We start from the raw sequence: 24816 nt of genomic DNA, 5'->3' as shown, positions 1-24816 counted from the left end.
GAATTAGCATTGTGTATGAAATGTGCTATAGAAATAAACGTACCTTTCCCTCAATACTCAAAGTGTCAAATTCACAGATTTAGGGCGAAAATTTAACAAACGATTTGTGAGAAAAGTGCAGGTTTGTTTTAAAAAGAGCAAATATATAATTAAATAACATTTCAAATAAGTAATATTATTATTATTATTATTATTAAGTCATTATTTTTTCTTGCAAATCATATTAAAGCAGCTGAACTGCACAAAAACTATGTGAAATGATAATCTATTTGGTTAATATTGCTGCCATTTAATAGATTCTAAAAGATATTTGGATATACTGAAACTTGTTTATAAACGACTTAATGTATCTGATATTCATAGTTATGAAATTATTTCTATCGTCAAATTAAATTCATATTTAATATGCAGAATTAGTGAAGCACAAACCTCAGTGTGTTGAGTTGACAGTTTGGGCTCTTCAGTCCAGCACAGATCAGCTTCACTCCTGAATCCTGCAGGTCACTGTTACTCAGGTCCAGCTCTCTCAGGGGGGAGTTTGATGATTGTAGAGCTGAAGACACAGCTTCACAGTGCTGATCAGTGAGATTACAGCGTGACAATCTGAAAACACAGAAGACTCTGGTTAAAAGACATGCTAGGGTGCTGGTGAACTTACCAGATTACATTTTACCACAAAAGGCCATGCTAGTGACTAAATGTTACAGTAAAGGTGGTCAAACCTCAGTGTGTTGAGTTGACAGTTTGGGCTCTTCAGTCCAGCACAGATCAGCTTCACTCCTGAATCCTGCAGCTCATTGTGACTCAGGTCCAGCTCTCTCAGGCTGGAGGTTGATGATTGTAGAGCTGAAGACACAACTTCACAGCACTGATCAGTGAGATTACAGTATGAGAATCTGAAAACACAAGGACTCTGGTTAAAAGACATTTGTAGGTGCTGTTGTCCTTACCAGATTAAAACACTTTTTTTCACAGCAGATCATTCTAGCTATACTTTTTATGGTAAAAGAGGACTTTTATAAATATAAATCAATAAATAAACCTCAGTGTGTTGAGTTGACAGTTTGGGCTCTTCAGTCCAGCACAGATCAGCTTCACTCCTGAATCCTGCAGTTTATTGTGACTCAGGTCAAGCTCTCTCAGGGGGGAGTTTGATGATTGCAGAACTGAAGCCATGAATGTATGGCACTTATCAGTAAGACTACAGCCTGTCAATCTGAAAAAACAGAGGACTCTGGTTAAATGCCATGCTACTGTAGGGTGCTGGTGTACTTTGTGGATTTAAATGACATTAATTTTTATACAAATCATCACCTACATATGCTAATATTCGTATGATTGCTGAAACAGCTCAAGGGAATGAGAAAAAATGTAAGAAGCATCAGAGATGTCTTTAACAGAGAACTCAAAGAGGTCAAGGATGACCTACTGAAGTGGGTCAGTTTTCTGCTGATATAAAGGAAGAAATGGTCCAGATGACACGTCTAACCAACTATTACAACTGAAAGCTGGAAGAAGCCTGGGAGTGTTATTTTATTTTTCTTTCTGAAGTGGACATTGGCTTCATTTGCAGAACCCATCAAGACTCCTTGTGGTAAGACATTTCAAAAGATGGTCCTAAACCAAACTTTAACTAAGCAATATATTGAAGAGAGGATCATGGTTTCTTTATCTAATTAGGGTATTAAATGAAGGCATCCAGCACAACTTTCCAGATCACATTTTACCACAAAAGGCCATGCTAGTGACTACATTTTATAGTAGAGATGGTCAAACCTCAGTGTGTTGAGTTGACAGTTTGGGCTCTTAAGTCCAGCACAGATCAGCTTCACTCCTGAATCCTGCAGGTCATTGTTACTCAGGTCCAGCTCTCTCAGGGGGGAGTTTGATGATTGTAGAGCTGAAGACACAACTTCACAGCACTGATCAGTGAGATTACAGCCTGACAGTCTGAAAACACAGAGCAATATATATATATATATATATATATATATATATATATATATATATATATATATATATATATATATATATATATATATATACAAATCAGCATCATATTCATTATTTATCAAAACTCCTGACAAATTATGTGTTCTCACACTCACAGAGCTTTTCTACAGTTCCTCACAGCAGGTACCAGCCTCCTTCTGCCCTCTTTACATGTAAACTTGTACCTATTAAGGTCAAACTCATCCAGCACTTCGTTTAACATCAGGATTATGTTTGCCAGAGTTGAGCACTGAGCAAGAGTCAGCTTTTTGTCATTTGATTTAGAGTTTAAAAATGTCTGCATCTCTTCAACAAGAGAATTATCCTTCATCTCAATCAAGCAGTGTGAGAGATTCATCCATCTTTCAGGACTGATGTTGTCTTTTTGTCCTCGTCTGAGGTTTTGGGTTATTTTCTTGATGCTCTCTGGGTCGTTCTCTGTGTGTTTCAGCAGATCCTGTAAGAGTCTCTGATTGGACTCCAGTGAGACGCCATGAAGAAACCGCAGGAACAGATCCAGGTGTCCAGTTTTACTCTCCAAGGCTTTATTCATCGCTCCTTTCAGAAGCACATCCAGAGAAACTTTCTCACTCTGAGTTCTGTAGTATGCTGTCAGGAACATCTTCATCACCTCAGTGTTCTTGTGTAAATAGCAGTAAAACACATACAGTGCTGCAAAACACTCCTGAAAGCTCAGATGAACAAAGCTGTAAACCTTCCTCTGATAAATCACAGATTCCTCTCTGAAGATCTCAGTGCAGATCCCAGAATACACTGAGGCGTCAGCGACGTCTATCCCGCTCTCAATCAGGTCCTCCTCGTAGAACATCACATTGCCCTTCATCAGCTGATTGAAAGCCAGTTCAGCAAGTTTCACAATCACGTCTCTGTTGGACCGCAGGAGTTTCTCTGGATCTCTCTCTTCATACTTCTGCTTCCTCATGTATGTCTGAATGAGGAGGAAGTGGATGTACATCTCAGTCAGAGTTTGAGGGATTTCTGACCTCAGATCTTCTTTCAGGATGGTTTGAAGCACAGTGGCTGAGATCCAGCAGAAGACGGGTATGTGGCACATGATGTGGAGGCTTCTTGCTCTTCTGATGTGGGAAATGATTCTGCTGGCTTGATCTTCATCTCTGATTCTCTTCCTGAAATATTCCTCCTTCTGAGGGTCATTGAAGCCCTGAATCTCCGTCACGAGGCTGATGTGTTTTGAGGGGATCTGATTGGCTGCTGCTGGTCTGCTGGTGATCCAGATGAGAGCGGAGGGAAGCAGATCTCCTTTCATGAGGTTTGACATCAACACACTCACTGATGAAGCTTCAGTCACATCAGAAACTTTCTGACAGTCTGAAAACATCAGTGTGATTCTGCTTTCATCCAGACCATCAAAGATGAACACGACTTTACACTCCTCATAAATCTGTGAGTCCAGATGCTGAAGTTCAGGATGAAAGTCCAGCAGAAGTGTGTGAAGACTGTACTGATGATCTTTAATCAAGTTCAGCTCTCGAAATGGAAGCACAAAGATGAAATCTACATCCTGATTGGCTTTTCCCTCGGCCCAGTCCAGAATGAACTTCTGCACAGAGACGGTTTTTCCAATTCCAGCGATGCCTTTAGTGAGAACAGTCTTGATCTGCTCTTTCTCCTCTCTGCTCTTCTCCTCATCTCCTGCTTCAGCTGAAGGGTTAAAGATGTCATTGCAGTTGATTGGAGTGTCTTGGAGAGTCTTGTATCTCTTCTCCATTTGCAGCACCTCATGTTCTTCATTCACTCCTTCACTCTCTCCCTCTATGATGTACAGCTGTGTGTAAATGCTGTTCAGGAGGGTTTGATTCTGCTGGAGTTTCACTCCCTCAAATAAGCTCTCGTACTTGATCTTCATGATGGATTTGTGCTGCTCTTTCACTCTCTGCAGATCATCATGAAGACTGAAGTGACTCTGTCTGGAGGATTTGCAGGACTGAAATGAAGGGGGTCTCTCACTACTGAACACACAACACAGAAACAAACACACATGAATATAAAACAACAAATTAAAACATATGTAAACATCTCTAAACTATCTGGTTTTAAATCATCCCTCACACATACACACTCGTGTGCATGTACTCTGCTTATATGCATCTAGGAAACATGCATACCTATATATTTGTGACTGGTTTAAAGATTGTTATTGCTAACATGCTAATGACTTCACATCATGCTCATGTCATGCTGTCTTCTAGTGGTGTTTTCATTCCTGAGTGACAGTGCTTCAGTATATGACTTCATCATTTACCCAGCACTCCACTAGGAAGTTTGATGAGTGTGTACATTCAAATTACTTTGATTACATTAAAATTACATTACAAATTAATAGTTTTGTCATACTCACACAGGGTCAAAGGTCACTGCTTTATTACTGAATGCTGGTGGTTCATTCATAGATCCGTTGCTCTTCATGGACACACAGCTGGACACTGGAGACGCTGCTCTCTTCCTGCTTCTGCTGACAATATTGAAAAAAACCCCAGAAATATTTCAGATTGCTTCCCTAAAGATGATTTGTCTGCTTCTTAATTATACCACTGATTAACACATCATACAGTTGCAGAGAGAAAGAGGATTTATGAATCGGTTTCTTTAAAAGGACACGTTTCTTTGTGATGAAATGAAAGAAGCACAGATTAAAGCGCTAATAGCTCTGAAGAGACAGTCTCTCAGTCATTTTCTATAATTTAGTGTGTCAAAAAAGCTTGTGAACTGAACAGTCAGTTATGTTTTATGTTCAGCACAAGAATAAACTCACACTGCTCTGACACAACTTGAGGCACTAAATAACTGAAGTTTCATTTTTCATTGAACTATCTTTAATCATTTCTAAAGTATAATGTGTTTGATCAATATGGGCGAATGGAGCTGTACATTAAAAACCCACTTGACAATAATATAATTGCTCTTGAAGCTTATTAGAAACTTTAAATGGATATATATATATATATATATATATATATATATATAAATTTAAAGTTTCTAATATATATACAGTTATATATACAACTTTATAGTTATAAATACAGTTATATACACGGCTGCATCTACACCTAATCTGGGCCTTTCTCAACTACAAATCGCTTTCAATGTACTTCAACAAAATCTATCTGAGTTAAAATTGTTTTAAACGCCAATAAAACAAAACTTATGTTATTTTTAAATTCAAAACAATCCATGCTAAAACTAGGTCCTGTTACTACTACTCATTGAGCAGAGATTGAATTAGTGTCCCAGAGCAAATTTCTTGGAATTTTAATTGATGAGACACTTTCTTTTAGTACTCACATTCAGCAATTAGTGAAAAAATTCAAAGTGATTTTAGGCTTCTATTTTAGAATTAAGAATTGCCTTTCTTTTGGTGCTAAAAAGAAGCTGGTTGAGGCAACATTCATGTCGACATCAGACTACGGTGATGTAATCTATATGCATGCTTCATCTCAAAGTCTGAATGCATGGGATACGGTTTACCATGGTGCACTAAGATTTATAACTTATTTTAAATTCCTTACTCATCATTGTGTGCTGTATACTAGGTTCTTGTTTACAAATATATGCTGGGTTTACTCCCATCATATCTCCAGAATTACATTTGTAAAAAGCCTTGTCTTAACTATGGTCTTCGGTCTCAGGATATTTATTTACTATCTGTCCCTAAAGTGCAGACTGAGATGGGATAAAAAGGCTTTTAAGTATGCAGCACCTTTTGCTTGGAAAAATCTGCAAACACAGTTGCAGTTCAGAGACTTTATTTCACTACATGCTTTTAAAAAGACTATAAAAGATTTAGAAGTTGAAACACAGGTTTGTAGATGTTTTGAATAGTTTGTCAGTGAGATTCATATTAACTGTAAATTGTTTTTTGTTTGTTGTCTGTTGGACTCATGTGACTTGTGTACTGCCTAATCTTGGCCAGGATGCTCTTTTAAAAGAGATGTTTAATCTCAATGTGTCTTTCCTGGTAAAATAAAGGTTATAATAATATATATATATATATATATATATATATATATATATATATATATATATATATATATATATATATAATATATATATATAATAATATATATTATAAGATAAACATATTTTTGGAGCTTTTCAAACAACTTTAAACAGTGACTGGACACAGCACTGACCTCTGACCTGTAAATCACATCACCTATCCAGTTCTGATAGATAATACGCCATTTACTAAATGTCGACATTTGAGAGAAAGTCACATCTGTAAAAGATTCACCACAGTGTTTTCCCACCCACAGAACACAGCGAATGATACTCACACAGATCTGACAGCCGCTCCATCACTGAATTCAGGAGGCTGACGCATGGATCTGTTACTCTTCATGGACACACAGCTGAACACTGGAGATGCTGCTCTCTGAGGGTCAACAGCAGCCAGCTTCAGTCTCTTTCTGTAACAACATACAAGTGCTCATAGTAAAACACAACTGCAGCTGAAGAAAGATACACGGTTTTAGAACAATTAAGGGTCATGTAAAGACACTTGAAATAATGTGTTACTTTGTTTATGATTTAGAATTTATTATTTTTTATGTTGTGTTGTATTTTATATACGGGTTGATTTGTTGAATGAATTGAGTTGTTTGGGGACTTTAATTACGACGTCAAAATTGCGGAGCTTACTGGATGTATAAATTGCATGTAGTAAAGTTTTATTTGTTTAAGATTAATGTTTAATTGTTGATGTTGGCTCAGTGTTAATTTTCGGGATTTATTTGTGTTTGTTGTTTGTTTATTTTCTCTCTAGTTCTTACGGTGACTCATAATGAAATAATGCGAACGAATTCTATGGAGTACAACCAATAAATGAATCGTGAACCATCAGTGAAAGACTTAGTCATCTTTTAACCAGGATGCTACAGGTCAAGTGATAAACAAACACTGATCACCATGATGATGAGTACAAATGATAGAAAAAATGTTTCCAACTTCATGATACTCACCCTGACTCAGATCTCACAGCAGCTCCACCACTGAATTCAGGAGGCTGACGCATGGAGTTGTTGCTCTTCATGGACACAAAGCTGAACACTGGAGATGCTGCTCTCTGAGGTTCTACAGGAAACTCTTCTCTCTCAAACACACTCATTTCACACGCAGAACTCATCTTATTTTCCTCAGATCTGTGTGTGGGAACATTTTTTTTACTATTTCATCTAAAGCAACATTGAAAACATCCTTATAAAGTCAAATAATCAAGAGCAGTGCAAGTAACAAAGCCTTTTTTTAGGGAGAGATGAATCAACACATTGAACTACTAAACCCCGGTAGATTTAACAAGAAAACACAGTTTGAATGCAGCAGATCATCTGTAATTTATCCCAAATTCCCCACAGAATCAGACATTTGTAATTTAAATAATAATATGATAAAAAAAATGAACAAAACAAACCAAGATCAAAAACTGATCATTCTCAACAATAAGTGAAGTTGATCTGCCGGTGTTGGGTAACACAGTGATATGTTACAATTTTAAACCAATTCATTGGAAAAAAAGAAAGAACAATGCAAAACTACCACACCACATTTACATTAGCTTCTTTCAAAAGTAACACATTTAGGCCTAATCCCAGCTCTACCCCTTAGCCCTTCCCCTTACCCCCTTAAGGGGTAGGGGTGTCTTAAATCTCTTTAGATTGTAGGCGTAGGGCTAAGGGGAAGGACTAGATACCCCTTCAAACTGAGATTTTCCAGAACCACACTCGAAACCAAGGGACAGGATTATTTCCCAGAATACACCAGCTACAATGGCAGCATATCTATGCCGGAAGTCAGGAGATGCACAAATCAGTACTTTTTGTCATTATTACGAATTATGACAGACAAGCACATTTTAATATATTCATAACTGTGTTCGTGTTTTACCATCATGCTTAAAAAAAAAAAAATACGCTAAAAAAAAAAAAACGCAAAATTTCGCTATCTATACTCCTTAATAAAAACTCCTATATAGCAGTCCCACAACATTCTGACACTCAATGACACTCAAATCCCCTATCAGAAAAGTGGTCTAGTGACCGGGAATTATCTGTTTACAGTGTCTGCTATAATGTTAATGTTGTTTTTGGTGTGTTTACATAATGAATATGGCCACTGTGTAATTGCACAGTTCAGTTATGATCTTATTGCCACATTATATTGTTATGATAACATGATATATGCCTTCATTTATTTCCTGAAGATGAATACCAATAAATAACACAAGCGGAATAACTACAGCAGTCACGATCATCTGATCTCATATGAAGTAAGAGATTGTGATGACACATGATGAAGTGTGCAGGTGTTGTAGTGCTGTCCCATTTTTTAAGGGTAAATTTTGAAGCCCTTCCCCTTCATACACGGTTTCAAGGGCCAAGGGGAAGAAGAAGGGGTACAAAAATAGAACTGGGATTGGACCTTAGTTACTTATTTTATTCTAATATATCCATTTTTCAATCTTCCTTTAGCTGTTAGCCACACCCATAGTCAACAATCCAATAGGATGGAATTAGGGCTGCACGAAATTGGAAAAATCTGACTGCAATATTCAGTTTTTCTGCAATATATACACTTTCAGTCTCTTTCCCTATCAATTCCAACCATTAGCCCTTCTGCTAATTTGGAAGATTTTAAACATAAGTGAACACAGCAGAACAGATATAGGCAATGTGTCTGAATGGTAACAAACTTAACTAATAAAAGACAAAGTATGCCATTCTCCAATACTCATACAGCTCTCCCGACAAAAATGCTTGCTACACACAAACAGCTTGGTTATATCAGTAGCTCTAACAGCATTGCAAGGAAAGGCATGCAAAAAACCCTATGGATCATGAAACAAACCCTTTCATTAGCTTGACAAACCACATACTGTCATAATTAATTAATTAGCAGGGTCTTCTCATAGGATAAGAAACCTTAATCTGTGAATGATAATGAGAAATTGTTACGTCATCAATAGACAGGCAGATGAGCAATACGTCACCGATTTTGATCCCAGCCCAATAGCTGAAATTAGCTGACAAATGCTCAAGCTTATTCACTTTTTGTGAGAAGTTCACAAAAAACGTATGCAATTGCAAGTAAACAAGACCCAATGTTCATTCATTTTCTTTCGGCTTAGTCCCTTTATTAATCTGGGGTCGCCACAGCGGAATGAACAATCAACTTATCCAGCAAGTTTTGAACAGCGGATGCCTTTCCAGCCGCAACCCATCTCTGGAAAACATTCGCACACTCTCATTCACACTCATACACTATGGACAATTTAGTCTACCCAATTCACCTGTACCACATGTCTTTGGACTGTGGGGGAAACCAGAGAACCTGGAGGAAACCCACACAAATGCAGGGAGGACATGTAAACTCCACACAAAAACGCCAACTGACCGAGCCAAGGCTCGAACCAGCGACCTTCTTGCAGTGAGGCGACAACAATACCTACTGCGCCACTGCGTCGCCCAAGACCCAGTATTTTGTGTCAAATCTTTATGTTTTGTTACAGAAAGCTGTGTGAAAAGCAGAATAAGGTACATCCAGGTGGCTGTTTTTATAGAATAAAGTTCTTCAGTGGTTTACAACAGAGCTCTGCTTCACATCAAGTTTATTCTGAAATAACTCACCTTACCTTAAACTTTACCTTAAACTTACCTATATGTACTTTATGCCTTACTTAACAAACATTCTTCTCATATTAAACAAATCTATTTTCAACATCCCCATAACTGAAATTGATTGTTGGAAAACATTCTTAAAATAATTGAGAGTACTGAGTGAAAAGCCATACAAAATCAACCCCACACACTAAAATACTCAGAACGCACACATTTACAACCATCTACAGATCTAAAGTCATACAGTACTTACTTGCCAACAGACCAGGGAGTATGTGTAGGTCTGGAGGACCAATGAGGAGTCTGTGGTGAAACTGGTGTGATTGAGGATAAATGTGGAGAGATGGAGAATCCTGCTGGATGTGATGAGGTGAATGGTCTGGACACAGACAGAGACCCTGAAGACTGTGGTGGAGCTGGTGGGTTAATTGGCCAAGCTGAAGCCTGCGGCATAAATGACCACTGAGAAGACCACCACTGAGCCACTGGACCAATGAACTGAACTGGAGAAATAGGCCTGAAAGACCTCAGTGGAGCTCCATGATCATGAGGCCAGAGCTGAGGTCTTGTGTCCTTCAACTGTTGTTTATTTCCATTAGGCCAGAGCTGAGGTCTCGTGTCCTTCAACTGTAGTTCACTTCCATTAGGCCAGAGCTGAGGTCTCGTGTCCTTCAACTGTTGTTCATTTCCATTAGGCCAGAGCTGAGGTCTCGTGTCCTTCAACTGTTGTTTATTTCCATTAGGCCAGAGCTGAGGTCTCGTGTCCTTCAACTGTTGTTCATTTCCATTAGGCCAGAGCTGAGGCCTTGTGTCCTTCAACTGTTGTTCACATCCATTAGGCCAGAGCTGAGGCCTTGTGTCCTTCAATTGTAGTTCACTTCCATTAGGCCAATGCTGAGGCCTTGTGTCCTTCAATTGTAGTTCACTTCCATTAGGCCAGAGCTGAGGTCTCGTGTCCTTCAACTGTTGTTCACATCCATTAGGCCAGAGCTGAGGTCTCGTGTCCTTCAACTGTAGTTCACTTCCATTAGGCCAGAGCTGAGGTCTCGTGTCTTTCAGCTGTAGTTCACTTCCATTAGGCCAATGCTGAGGTCTCGTGTCCTTCAACTGTTGTTCACATCCATTAGGCCAGAGCTGAGGTCTCGTGTCCTTCAACTGTTGTTCACATCCATTAGGCCAGAGCTGAGGTCTCGTGTCCGTCAGCTGTAGTTCACTTCCATTAGGCCAGAGCTGAGGTCTCGTGTCCTTCAACTGTAGTTCACTTTCATTAGGCCAGAGCTTAGGTCTTGTGTCCTTCAACTGTAGTTCACTTCCATGAGGCCAGAGCTGAGGTCTTGTGTCCTTCAACTGTTGTTCACATCCATTAGGCCAGAGCTGAGGTCTTGTGTCCTTCAACTGTTGTTCATTTCCAGTAGGCCAGGGCTGAGGTCTTGTGTCCTTCAACTGTTGTTCACATCCATTAGGCCAGAGCTGAGGTCTTGTGTCCTTCAACTGTTGTTCATTTCCAGTAGGCCAGGGCTGAGGTCTTGTGTCCTTCAACTGTTGTTCACATCCATTAGGCCAGAGCTGCGGTCTTGTGTCCTTCAACTGTTGTTCATATCCATTAGGCCAGAGCTGAGGTCTCGTCTCATTCATCTGCAGTTCACTTTCATGAGGCAAGAGCTGCTGTTCTGTTTGCTTCATCCATAGATCACTTCAGCACAAAACATTACAATAAAAACAAACTTAGAATTCAAACAGAAACTCAAACTACAACCAATTATGAAAAACAATAGTGGACAGTTGGATTAAGCTAATTGCCACAAGGTAAACATGACTGATTAGTCATTACTGGCCTCCACTACTACTCCTCATGCTCCTCTTTTTACTTGTCTTTAATTTCTTCTAAGTTACTGTGAGATATACAAGAACATTGTTTGCATAACCTTATTGTAATTATTATTTTCTTTATAAATGATTTATGTCTGTAAAGTGTTTTCCCACCCACAGCACACATTGCATGATACTCACACAGACGCAGATCTCACAGCAGATCCATCACTGAATTCGGGAGTCTGATGCATGGATCTGTTGCTCTTCATGGACACACAGCTGAACACTGGAGATGCTGCTCTCTGAGGGTCAACAGGAGCCATTTTCAGTCTCTTTCTGTAACAACATACAAGTGCTCATGGTAAAACACAACTGCAGCTGATGAAAGATACACAGTTTAAGAGCAGTCAAGGGTCAAGCGCTAAAGAAACACAGATGACCATGATGATGAGTCCAAATTAATTTTAAAAAGTTTCCAACTACATGATACTCACACAGACTCAGCTCTCACAGTAGATCCATCACTGAATTCAGGAGGCTGATGCATGGATCTGTTGCTCTTCATGGACACACAGCTGAACACTGGAGATGCTGCTCTCTGAGAGTCAACAGAGCTCATCTTCTCTTCCTCTATTTTCTCAGACCTGTGTGTGGAAACAAACAGTATAGACTGACACATTAAAACTAACAACAACTTTTAATTGTGTTTTGCTAAAACAGTATTTAAACTACAGAAGACTCTCTGCATGTCTAATTTCATACAAGTTAAGATGAATTTAAGGTAAAAAATAAATAAATAACGTTTCGCCACTCTTTTTATGACAGTGATTTTAAGTATGGTACAGTTTAAACTCATTTAAGGTTTATAAAGTCTTTTTTTAATATTCCTAAACATTTTAATGTATATAAGAACTTTTGTCTTAAAGAGCTGTATGTTTGCCCCTCCTGGATTCTTTGATTTTTTTACAACTTAAACAGCGATGCTGCCTACCAAAATCTTGTTTCAACACAGCTGCAGTCTTAAACAATTGAGGGAACATGAACATGAATGTGTAAGACCTTTTTTTCTTCCAGGTATTAAAACGTCAAAGGTCAAGCAACACAAACACACAGAATTCACACAATCTCTAATATCCCACCAAGTGATTTTTAAGATAAAATCATTCATCATGTTCACATTATTTAAAAATAATGTGAGTTACCCTCAATCAAGAGTATATTCAGTGGTAAACTAGCTGAACATTATAATTTTATAGTGAAACATAAAGGGCTCTATTTTGACGGTCCATGCACAAAACGTAAAGTGCAGGGCGCAAACGCTTTCAGGTTATGTCAGAATCCAAACTTGCTAATTTAAGGACGGGAAAATCCGCTTTGCGCCATGGCGCATGGTCTAAAAGGGTTGAGTTTATTTTCTTAATGAGTTATAGGTGTGTTTTGAGAATAAACCAATTACAGTCTCATCTCCCATTCCCTTTAAGAGTCAGCTGCGTCGCGCCATAAGCGCATTCGCTATTTACAGGACGTAAAGTAAGTTCACTTTCACTTTTGCTCTCGTGGATAGGGAAACCTTTACGCACAGACATCAATTAGTCTATAAATAATTGATTTTGTTTGTTAAGCGCAAAGATTTATTTCAAAACTATTTCTAAATTCAGTTCTAATTTCCAGCAAACGAATAAATGAACAATAATAACGAAGTGTGTTTAAAAACTTGAGTTATATCCTAAAACACATGCTGTGCCCCATATGGTCTAAAACCTGACAGGTGGGCAAATCTAAGCTTGTTTTAAATAAAACAAATATAAATATGGATATAATAAATAATACTGATAATAATAATAACATTATACAGAAGCAAATTGTTATGAATGAACTGAAAAAGCCTCCCGAGATGAAGAAGACATAAAAGCATTGGTTTTTAATATTTATGTAGGCTAGAAAATAATATGTTTTGTAATATTTTAATCCTTTATATTTATATCCTATATCTATTCTTATTATATCCTATATATAGGCCTATCCTTAATATTTTAATTTTTTCATATGTAAAGATATTTGCGTATTGCTCTACATCTTGTGTGTAGGCTATTAAGCAGTGTGTAAGCGAGGCGCAACTCTGAGCTCGACTTTAGACCGAGTTTGTTTTGGTCTAATGAAAAATCTATTATAGTTAACATCTCTGGTGTTGAATCTTCTGAAAAGGCCTCGAGTCTTCTGTTACAGTTGGTTTTGATTTACACTACTGGCAAGTTGTCTTGGACAACTGAGGAAATGTGAACATGAATGTGTAAGACTGTGCCAGGTTTAATAAATGTCAAGTATAAAGCCGCACAAAAACACACAGAATTCACACAATCTCTAATAGATCAAGTGCTCTTTGATAGAGGTAAAGTTGGTTTTATACTCAGACATTCAGACATTCTCCTTAATAGTATACTTTCAGAAAAATATTATTTGCTAATTCTAACTAGTGAAATCTAGACTAGTGAAAAATGTTGTTTTGAAGGCATACTTGCATGCTAATTATAATTGAATATTCAAATTAGCATGGTAAACAGGAGACTGTTAAATGAACAAATGTGCGAATACAAAACCAACTTTACCTCTATTGATATTTGAGATATTACCATTCATCATGGTCAGGAACTCACATCCCTGCTAAAAAATCCAGCTTAAACCAGCCTAGGCTGGTTGGCTGGTTTTAGCTGGTCAACCAGGCTGGTTTTAGAGGGGTTTTGGCCATTAGCTGGTCAGGCTGGAAAATGGCCAGCTAAATCCAGCTAAAACCAGCTTGACCAGCCTGGTTTAAGCTGGACAGCCTGGTTTAAGCTGGTTTTGGCTGGGCTCCCAGCCTGGCTAGGCTGGTCAAGCTGGTTTTAGCTGGTCATCTCCCAGCCCAACCAGCTAAGACCAGGCTGGAAATGGCTGGAAACCAGCCTGGAAATGGCCAAAACCCCTCTAAAACCAGCCTGGTTGACCAGCCAACCAGCCTAGGCTGGTTTAAGCTGGATTTTTCAGCAGGGATTAAAAAAGGTTGTTATATTTATTATTAATGTTATTATATAGTTACTATATTCAAGGATATACTGACTGGAGATTATAATTTTGTAGTGAAAGTAAGTGCTCCTCATTTTGTTGTGCAGTAGGCCTATAGGTTATGCTAAAATGTTTGCAACTGCTCTATAACTCAAATAAATTGTCTTCTGTAACCGAAAGTGTGAAATTACCTAATAAGCTAAGTTAATTAACTTACATTTTAAATGTGTAAACAAAGCTCTGTAAAAATGTTTAGGATCTTTAGGACACAATGTCTAAAATGCCGTTGTTCTGATGATCTGTGCTAACATTCCTCAGAATGTGTAGCTCACCTGTCATATTTCAGCTTAAAAAACAGGGTTAGCACATCTTGTCTGCTTCAAATGTCTATCAGAATGAACTACCACTCTAATAAACACATTTAATAAATTTAAATTTAATAAAACTAATGAAAAATAAATAAATAAGGTTGTTTACTCTGATATATATTTGAAGCTGCTACGCCTTTTTCTACATTGTTCAATAGAGTAGTAGTTGATTTCAAGGGGTAGCACATATTGTCAGCTTCAAATATCTATCGGCTTAGACAAGATGTGCTAACCCTGTTTTTTTACAGATCGTAAAAACACCGGAAATAGCAGGCCGAGAAAACAGGTTTCGTTACAGAGAAGGCCACACTTATCAGCATTTTATTTAATATTCTCAACAATGTAAGAATGTTTTAGTATTGAAGTAAATCAAAGTCAATGTGCTCATTTAACCAAATATGCTGGGTCTCAAAACTTTAACAAAACAAACAAAAAAAAAAAAAAACATTACATAATATAAAATGATAAATAAATAGATAAATGCATAAATAAATAAATAAAGAAATAAAGAAAATAAATAAATAAATAAATAAATAAATAAGAAAAAATAGGTAATTACTTTGTTAAACTATTTTAAGTGTTTATATCCGTGAGGTAAAGCCATCGATAACCGCAGATTAAGCAGTAAAATAAGATGAAGTTCGACATCAGATCTGTTTACTAATAAACATCCACACTGATTTTACATTTTTGAAGCGTTGTAGCAAACTTACTGTAGTTTTTAAAAACATTTCCTTTGCTGAATTTTCTGACGGTCCGTTAGCTTTGGTTTCACTTTCACTTGCAGGACTAAACGTGGTGTGACCTCTTCTTCTTGTTGTTGTCTTGTTTGGCGGTTGGCACACATCTTCAAGATACAGTAGCGCCACTTGCTGGTTGGTTAGGAGTTTGTAGCAAGATATGTGTCCTAATAGTGTTTATAGAAGCGTGGGACACATATATGACTGTCAACATCTCAAAAAATGTGTTTTGGTGTTTCGTGACCATTTAAATCCCTACAGGACCCCAACATCATAAAGCTGCACGCTCAAGCGGCTACTAGTCCTGCACTTCCAGACCTATCGTTTTCTCACACAGTGCCACCTGCTGTTTGAAAGATCAACTAACCTTCAGAGTTCAGCGTCTTATATATTGTAACTTAAACTATTTCTCTACTATAAAATATTACGCTTTGATTAAATACATTATTATATAAAATATTAAACATGCTAGATTTTGCTTTAATGAATTAATTCTGTTGCATTTTTATTCATTGTATTTGTAAATTGTTCAGTTGCTTAAATATTTTCAGACAATGTTTTTTAATCATTAAGGATTTATCACCGTTTCGTATTGAGTTGAGGGAATATATTATCTTCATATACAATAATTCATAAACAATAAATTTCTTCACATACAATAAATTATAGTCATTTTCTCACAACAGACTTTATTTTTGTGCACTTTTTCATGAGGTGCTACAAGTCACCGAGGATTAAACAATGCAGGGAAAATTGTAAAAAATAATAATTGGATTAATGATACTTTTTTTACGAAGAAAATGACATCAAATAAAATAAATGCTTTACATTGTTGTTGGAAAACTGGAAATATCTGCAGCCTTTGGTGCACTGCATTAGTGATGGCAGAGACCCCTCCTTTTAAGTTGTAATACCAGTCTGCAAAGTATTTTTGAATTAACCTAAGAGAGCTCATACATATACTCACATGATAAATTCTATACATATACACTCCATACATACACACAGGATACACTGTCAAGGTCTGGGATAGAACCCGGGTCTCTGGTGTGAGAGGTGAGTCACATTACCACTGAGCTACTGGAAGTTGAAGAACTTAACCAACGGAACACACATCATACACTCTATACACATACTCACATGATGCACTCCATACATATGCACACATGATATGCTCTAAACATATACAAACATGATATACTCCATACATAGAGTATACACTCCATACAAATGCACACATGATACACTCTATACATATGCACACACGATGCACTCTATACATATGCACACATGATGCACTCTATACATATGCACACACGATGCACTCTATACATATGCACACATGATGCACTCTATACATATACATACATGATATGCTCCATACATATACTCACATGATACATTTTTTACATATACACACACACATGTTACACTCTATACATATATACACATACACTTTATAAATATGAAGACATGATGTATTCTTTATATATGCAAACACATGATACATTCTATACATGTACACACATGAGACACTTCATACATATACACACACATGATACACTCTATACATATATACACATACACTCCATAAATATGCAGACACGATGTATTCTTTACATATGCAAACACATGATACATTCTATACATGTACACACATGATACACTTTATGCATATACACACATGATACTCTCCATGCACATGCACACATGATACTTTACATACACATACACACATGATACACTCCATACATATGCACACATGATACATTACATACATATACACACGATACACTCCATACATATGGAGACATGATACATTCTATACATATACACACGATACACTCCATACATATGCACACATGATACATTACATACATACACACGATACACTCTATACATATGGAGACATGATACATTCTATACATATACACACGATACACTCCATACATATGCACACATGATACATTACATACATACACACGATACACTCCATACATATGCACACATGATACATTACATACATACACACGATACACTCCATACATATGGAGACACGATACATTCTATACATATACACGATTGACTCCATAAATATACTCACATGATACACTATACATATGGACACATGATGTATTCTATACATTACAAATTCTATAAATATACACAAATAATACAATCTACACATACACACAGGATATAATTGTACCTTTAAAGGTGCCACATTGGTCCCTTAAAATACAATTTTGTACCCAAATGTGCTATAAAGATTCAAAAATGTACCTTTTTAACCTAAATCTAAACGTTTGTACCTTTATAGCCCATTTGGGTACAAAATTGTACCCTATGGACCAATTTGGGACCTTAAAAGGTACAATTATAGATTTTGTTCGCTCTAGGAACAAAATTGTACCCTTACGGTACCTTTTTTTTCTGACAGTGTATTGCTTTGGCTTATTTGTTGTCCAGATCTGACAAAGAGGAGCGGACCGCCCTAGAGCCATCATTGCATTCAGTGGAGCAGATGTAAGTGTCTGGTGTGGGCCGGATCTGCGCCAAAATAAAAGCAAACTGTGACCTATAATAGGGTCAGTTCAGGTTTATTTGCTTAAATTCTGGCTGATATATGATATTGCTATGGTTTAATTGTGGCCGCCCAAGTGGCATCATTCTATGCTGTATGTGAGCCGGATGTGAGTGTCTGGATGTGAGTGTCTGGTGTGGGCTGGATTTGAGCAACATGAATGTTGCTAGTTGGGTAGTAACTCACAGAGTAATGAGGTTTAAAACTGTGCTGCTTTTAACTGTTGATGTAAATGTTAACAAGTTCCTGCATGTTAGCTAAAGGACAATGAGTCTGATAAAGAGATGCAGTGTAGAGTTCAGCTTACGTTACACATGATTAAATATGTCTTGTACATTCACAAGCACACTACTGTCAATGTGAAACTGCTGTGATGGCTTCAAGAGTTTAATATCTGTTGCCTGATTATAAGTTAGCCTACAGATGGTATTTTGTAGTGTGCATATAGGTAAAACTAAGACAAGTAATGCATAATATATATATATATATATATATATATATATATATATATATATATATATATATATATATATATATATATATATATATATATATATATATATATATATATATATATATATATATATATATATACAAGGGAAACCTGCTCTATTAAGAAATCATCAGAGGGTTAAACACATTAAAAGCTCAACAAGATAACATTTGATTATCACACACACACACACACATATATATATATATATATATATATATATATATATATATATATATATATATATATATATATATATATATATATATATATATATATATATATATATATATATATATATATATTAGTGATGATCAAATGTTATCTTGTTGAGTCTTTAATGTGTTTAACCCTCTGATGATTTCTTAATAGAGCATGTTTCCCTTGTGAAAGACCTCAGAGGAACATCAGGATTTACATAAAGCTAAATATATGAGTGTGATGGAGCAGGTGCATCCTGAGCGAGAGTCAGAAACAGGCCCACATGAAAGACAATGCAAACTAATGCCATGCAAAAGAGTTTTAATGACAGAACCGAAACCACCAAATGAAGTACAGTCACATTAAACATCAAGCTAAAGTCACACAGATCAAATCATAAGAAGAGAAATAAAGTAAAACACGAGGTTTACATTCATCCACACACATTATATTTCAGTTACACTGTGAACTGGAGATGCTTTTCTCCGTCATTTTTGAGCCCAGCGACACTCGACAGGAGAATTGCGCATTGCTGGTCCAGTCAGAGGATTGGATGGTCAGAAAGCTGCTCATTTTGAAGGTTTGGTCTTGCTGTTTCTCAGTAGAGCTGCTCCAAACGCCATCAGTGACGGAGTGTCCATTGACTGTCCAGCTGACGTCAAGCAGAGCCACAGAAATCTCCTCGGCCAGACACACCAGTGTAGCATTACTGTCCTTCAGAGCCTCAGCGGACGGAGGCAAGAGAGTCACCACAGGAGGAGTCAGAGGAAAGTCTGGAGGACACAAAACACACACACACTTTTACACTCATAGTTATGCACAGAATGTTATACAGGGATTATGTTGAGAGGATTCGATAAAGATGGTTCTGATAGTTAATGTTGAATCATCTGTGAGTTATTTAGCAGTGAATAAAGTTTGTGTTTGTGTTACAGTATGTATTAATCTGTCTTTCTGGAATACTGGATTCTGATTGGTTAACTGATTAAACTCATATCAGCTTCATTCCCCTGCTGAAAAATCCAGCTTAAACCAGCCTAGGCTGGTTGGTTGGTTTTAGCTGGTCGACCAGTCTGGTTTTAGAGGGGTTTTGGCCATTTCCAGGCTGGTTTCCTGCCATTTCCAGCTTGGTCTTAGCTGGTCAGGCTGGAAAATGACCAGCTAAATCCTGCTTGACCAGCCTGGTTTAAGCTGGACCTAGCTGGTTTTGGCTGGACTCCAAGCCTGGCTAGGCTGATCAAGCTGGTTTTAGCTGGTCATCTCCCAGCCTGACCAGCTAAGACCAGGCTGGAAATGGCTGGAAACCAGCCTGGAAATGGCCAAAACCCCTCTAAAACCAGGCTGGTTGACCAGCTAAAACCAGCCAACCAGCCTAGGCTTTTTAAGCTGGATTTTTCTGTAGGGTCAGGAACCACAAACAATATGTGCTATGATTATCAGCAATCTAGCGGCTGCAGATCGCTAACGGACTACAAATCCGCCATTTCATGGACTACAAGTTCAAGTAGATCGCTGATAATCATAACAATATGAGCCTGGACCACAAATCCAGTCATAATAAGTGTTAATTTCTGGAATTTGAGATTTATAAATGCACAACTTATGACACATCTATTGACAATCTGGAGTCTGAGGGTTAAAAACATCTAAATATTAAAGAAAAACATTTAAAATTAATTAAATAAATTCATTAGCAATGCGCATTTCTATTAAAAAATAAGTTTAGATATATTTACAGCATAAAATGTACAGATGTCTTCACGAAACCTGATCTTTACTTAATATTCGGAATCTTTTAGACTGATATAATGTATTTTTGCCCATTGCCAAATATATATCCCTTCACTATAAGTACTACTGCATATATAGTCTGCAACTGGACAACATGTTTCTTTCTTCAAGCTTTAATTTTCATTTAAAAGCTGGTGAATTATTACCGCTCAGAGCAATGTTTGGTGCCTAACTGTTAAATTTTTCATCAAGTAGCTGTACAATAATCAGGATAATGAACATCAAGCCTGCTGTTTTCAAAGAACAGATAATAAGTATTATATGTAAGGATGACTTTATCTCTTTATAAATATTAAACCCTGAGAACTGTTATGGACTTCCATGCGAGACAAGACCACGTGAATGGTCAGGCACAAAACAATAAACTTTCTAATCTAACAAGAAGGTCAGCTAGGTTGTCTCGATCATGCATCCTGAATCTCCCTCATTGCCCTGGACTTCACCTTCTCCACTAGAGCTGCTCCACACAGAATGTCTAAGTTTTTAAAATGGTGTATCTTGTGGCTCTATATTCATGTCTGGTGTCATTTTAAATGTCTCTGTGGGATTGGTAGAGTGGTCCTAATTTCACTGTAATATTTTACAATCACCCTTATATCAGTTGATTTTGGGCTTTGGGCTTTTACATTATTATGAACTGTAGTCAGATTTAATTTGGAGCTGGACACAAATTGAAATGATTTTTAACAAATAAAAATATTTATTTTCACATGTGCTAAAAAAGCTCACACACATTTAACCTTTACTCATACTGTTAGTTCTGCCATAGGAATAATAGATGGACCCTTACATATATAATCCTGTTTATTCTGCAATAACATTTAGCTTGATGTTAAATATCCTCACTTAATGTTACTTAACATCAGCTAACTCTCAATAAAATGTAAGGGACTGAAGCTTTGCGAATGCTTTAATTTTCTTTATGTTGTGTTGGGCTCATTTTAGGTCGGGTATGCATGGAGCAACATTAGCTGGCACAAATATGTATTGATGAGTCAGTTTAATTCTTAGATTATATGTTCTTATGAATATCATACAAATAAAATTAGACAATTTCTATCATTATCATTAAGAATATAGTTTTAGTTTGATCCATGTTTAATTTGAAATGTCAAATAATTTATTTTGAAACAATACACAATGGGTAAACACTTCGTAATATGAAATAAATAAACATTCATATTCACATGCTGTCAATTATGATTTGCTCATTGCTAATTACTGATGGTGTTAGTTAAGAAATATTAAGTTTCATTAAATAAAGATTCTTTGCGTCCAAACGAATCCAAAATGTGAAAAATACCACAGATTCAAACACATTATGAGAGAAAATAGCGCAGATCCATTATATTACTTTGATTTGTCTTTAGAAATGTATTAAATGTTAACAGTAAGCTAAGATTAATACTTTTTAACCACTATTTATCACTGTTAGTTCATGTAAACATGATTAGTTAATGTTATATAATGGAATATTATTGATAACAATACCAGAAAATACCAAGTAAACATGTTTTACAAGCAGAACTTCAGTATGATTTACCCATTATAGTCACTCGAGTACAAAAATCCAAAGTTAAGTGGGAAAGTATTTTAAGATAAATTCAATTCAATTCAGCTTTATTTGTTTAGCGCTTTTACAATATAGATTGTGTCAAAGCAGCTTCACATAAATGGTCATAGTAACTGGAACAAAGTAGTTCAGTTTTTAGTGTTTAAGTTCAGTTCAGTTTGGCTCAGTTCAGTGTGTCAGTCAGTTCAGTTTGTGTTTTAACGGCCTGATATAAAATAAATCAGGTTAAGTTAACAGTAAAATAATAATTTAGATGTACTCACCGATGACGTTCAGTTTTGTTCCTTGGCCAAAGACCACAGTGATTCATTTCTCACTTTCACTCATACAAAAACCTCCTGCAGTTTCAGAGGCGAAAGACACAGAACTGAAACAATCACTGGAGCGCAGACCAGAACCCAGATCTCTCTTCATTTGTGGTTATTCTCTTCATTGCCTTATAGTTCATCTGTAGATTCACATCATTATTTGAGATCAGTGCTGAAAATTATCTGAAGTTTACACTGTTTATAGAGTCTTTTCATATAAAGGTGAACAGCTGAACTTCTCTGATAATATATTAGGCTATGATTAGCATAACGACTACACACACCAAACCAAAAACCATGAGTGATGAGTGAACCACCAACACCAACCCCAGAAATATGGAGAAAATAAAGCAAAACTAAAACTAAAAGTGCACTCAGGTTGTCAAGATAAGTTAAACCGAAAGGACAAGGAGAAACAATGTAGAAAATCTTTAATAAAATTAACAATAAATGGAAAAACTCTATTTTAGATCAACTTCAAATGTTTACTAATGTGTGTGGCAGATGTGTATACAATCATTATGTCTATGGAAAACCCAACTGGCCAGTTCAACACCACAATCATGTCTGTATTTCATATTGTCTAGAAGCAGAAGTGAATGTGAGCATTGAGGAGGTTTTTGTCATGATGTGAATCACTGTGATACATATTCATTAGCAGAGTGGTCCCATGTCTTACAGCAATACACTGCAGAATCACTCACAGCCACATTACTGATGATCAGACTATAATCTGATTTAGATGAATGTGTTGATGTGAATTTAGGAGCAGAGAAACCAGATCCATAGTCAGGTGATCTCATGGTATGATAAAATCTTAACACATACTGAGGAACTCCTGCTGGAGTCTGTTTGTACCATCTAGCTTCAGAACTTGTCACAGTCCCCAGATTACAGTCCAGTTGAGCAGTTTGTCCTTTACTGACTGTGATTACTGGACTCTGAGTCACTACAGTCACTCCACTGACACCTGCAGAACACAAACACACACACAGCATTAATGCCACACAACACACCCACATGACAGTCTGATGTGCCTCTGGATCTGCAGTCTAGTGGCGTCTCACATGATAGAGTGATGATGAGGAGGATGAAGAGTGTCAGCATGTTGTGAGTGTGTGTGTGATGTGAACAGACTGAAGAGGAGACTGATCAGAGAGCAGCTATAAGAGACTGAAGAGACGCTCGGTGACATCATCAGGCATCAGCAGCGCATCATCAGGAAGCAGCGCTGAATGATTGACAGGCGACAGATCGACAGAAGCTGATGAAGACGAAGTCTGACAGATGAAAAGAGCTCAGAGAAGCTGCTGATTTACATGGAGCTGATTAGAAGAGCAGGTGTTTCCTGTGCGTCCCCATGAAGAACATCTCCACACTTCACTGCGTCTGCTAGAAGACAAACTTCAGCATCAACTTCACAGCAGATCCACATGATGGCCGTCACATCTGGAGCATCTCCTCAGAGTTTCCATCAGAACTTTATTCAGACTCATTCATCTCCGCTGTGCTCTTCACTAATGATCTTCACTACACTGTAAGAAAAAAAAATGTTCAAATGTTTACAGAGAAACACTGTTATTTTACAGACTTTTCCTAGATTATTATGATCAAATCAGTTTAATAAAGTTACACAATAAGAGTTTTACAGAGAAACACTGTTATTATACAGACTTTTCCTAGATTATTATGATCAAACACCATCACTAAAGTGACTGCACTAAAAGTTCAAGAGAAAACAATGTTATTTCAAAGAATTTTCCCTAAATCATTACGATTAAACACTTTTAATAAAATGCCAAGACATGCTCATGATCGAAATTTAACAGTTTTATTTTGGATCAAAAACTTTTGGAAAAAACAACAAACGAGATAAAACTGATTAAATTCTCACAACTTTAACATTATAGTTGTTACATTTTATTGAATAGTGTTTATGTAAAACATGTAGAGGTTTAAGCTGAATGAGGTTTAAGGTTTAAATGAAATGGAACTGTAACGTGAAGAGGACGCTGAGAAAGGAGTGCAGATCCAAATGCAGGTTTATTACACAGAGATGGTCACGAAAACAACAGTCAACACAGGAGCAAACAGATGTAACATTATGCAGGGAATCCAGAGTCATGGTCAAATAACAGGCAAATGGTCAGTCCCGGCAGCAAATAATGTAAACTATTAACAAACAAAGTAAGGCAAAAGAAGAGAAACACATAATAATGTTCACAGTATAACAAGACTTGGTAATTGGTCTTTGCTGCTTTTA

General features: G+C 36.9%; 2 protein-coding genes across 3 annotated transcripts in view; both read right to left on the bottom strand.

Annotated features, from left to right (window-relative positions):
* The window catches only part of LOC100334202 (protein NLRC3), a 20613-nt gene extending 4948 nt beyond the window's left edge, over positions 1–15665 (bottom strand). Inside the window, exons 1-12 of one of the 2 annotated variants that reach the window (XM_087245248.1) lie at positions 15577–15665; positions 11951–12100; positions 11655–11792; positions 9898–11337; positions 6993–7172; positions 6309–6440; positions 4373–4486; positions 2109–3983; positions 1777–1950; positions 1043–1216; positions 723–896; positions 430–603 (exon numbers count right to left, since the gene is read on the bottom strand). In XM_087245248.1, the coding sequence (XP_087101374.1) occupies positions 430–603; positions 723–896; positions 1043–1216; positions 1777–1950; positions 2109–3983; positions 4373–4486; positions 6309–6440; positions 6993–7172; positions 9898–11337; positions 11655–11792; positions 11951–12075 (4700 nt within the window). In that variant the 5' untranslated portion in view covers positions 12076–12100; positions 15577–15665. The remainder of the gene's footprint in view (positions 1–429; positions 604–722; positions 897–1042; positions 1217–1776; positions 1951–2108; positions 3984–4372; positions 4487–6308; positions 6441–6992; positions 7173–9897; positions 11338–11654; positions 11793–11950; positions 12101–15576) is intronic. The other variant, XM_087245249.1, reaches the window with a different exon arrangement.
* A 3520-nt stretch (positions 15666–19185) lies between these two features.
* On the bottom strand, positions 19186–23744 carry igl1v11 (immunoglobulin light 1 variable 11). Its single transcript, XM_087245489.1, has 3 exons — positions 23621–23744; positions 23191–23523; positions 19186–19654 (listed from the first exon to the last, which is right to left on the bottom strand). Exons 1-3 carry the CDS (start codon positions 23658–23660, stop codon positions 19335–19337), a joined length of 693 nt encoding a protein of 230 aa, XP_087101615.1. The 5' UTR covers positions 23661–23744; the 3' UTR covers positions 19186–19334.
* Positions 23745–24816: the final 1072 nt, after the last annotated feature.

Source organism: Danio rerio, chromosome 3 (genome assembly GCF_052040795.2).
Source record: "Danio rerio strain M-AB ecotype USA chromosome 3, GRCz13ab, whole genome shotgun sequence".
NCBI lineage: Eukaryota > Metazoa > Chordata > Actinopteri > Cypriniformes > Danionidae > Danio > Danio rerio.
This window is presented reverse-complemented; position numbering and strand designations above follow the sequence as displayed.

Excerpts from the sequence above, each read along its gene's own strand:
- igl1v11 (XM_087245489.1), bottom strand. The coding sequence starts at position 23,660 with ATGCTGACACTCTTCATCCTCCTCATCATCACTCTATCAT. Across the intron at positions 23,524-23,620 it reads CCTCATCATCACTCTATCAT|GTGTCAGTGGAGTGACTGTA; the intron begins GTGAGACGCCAC and ends TGTGTTCTGCAG. Across the intron at positions 19,655-23,190 it reads TAATGAATATGTATCACAGT|ACTTTCCTCTGACTCCTCCT; the intron begins GATTCACATCAT and ends TGTGTCCTCCAG.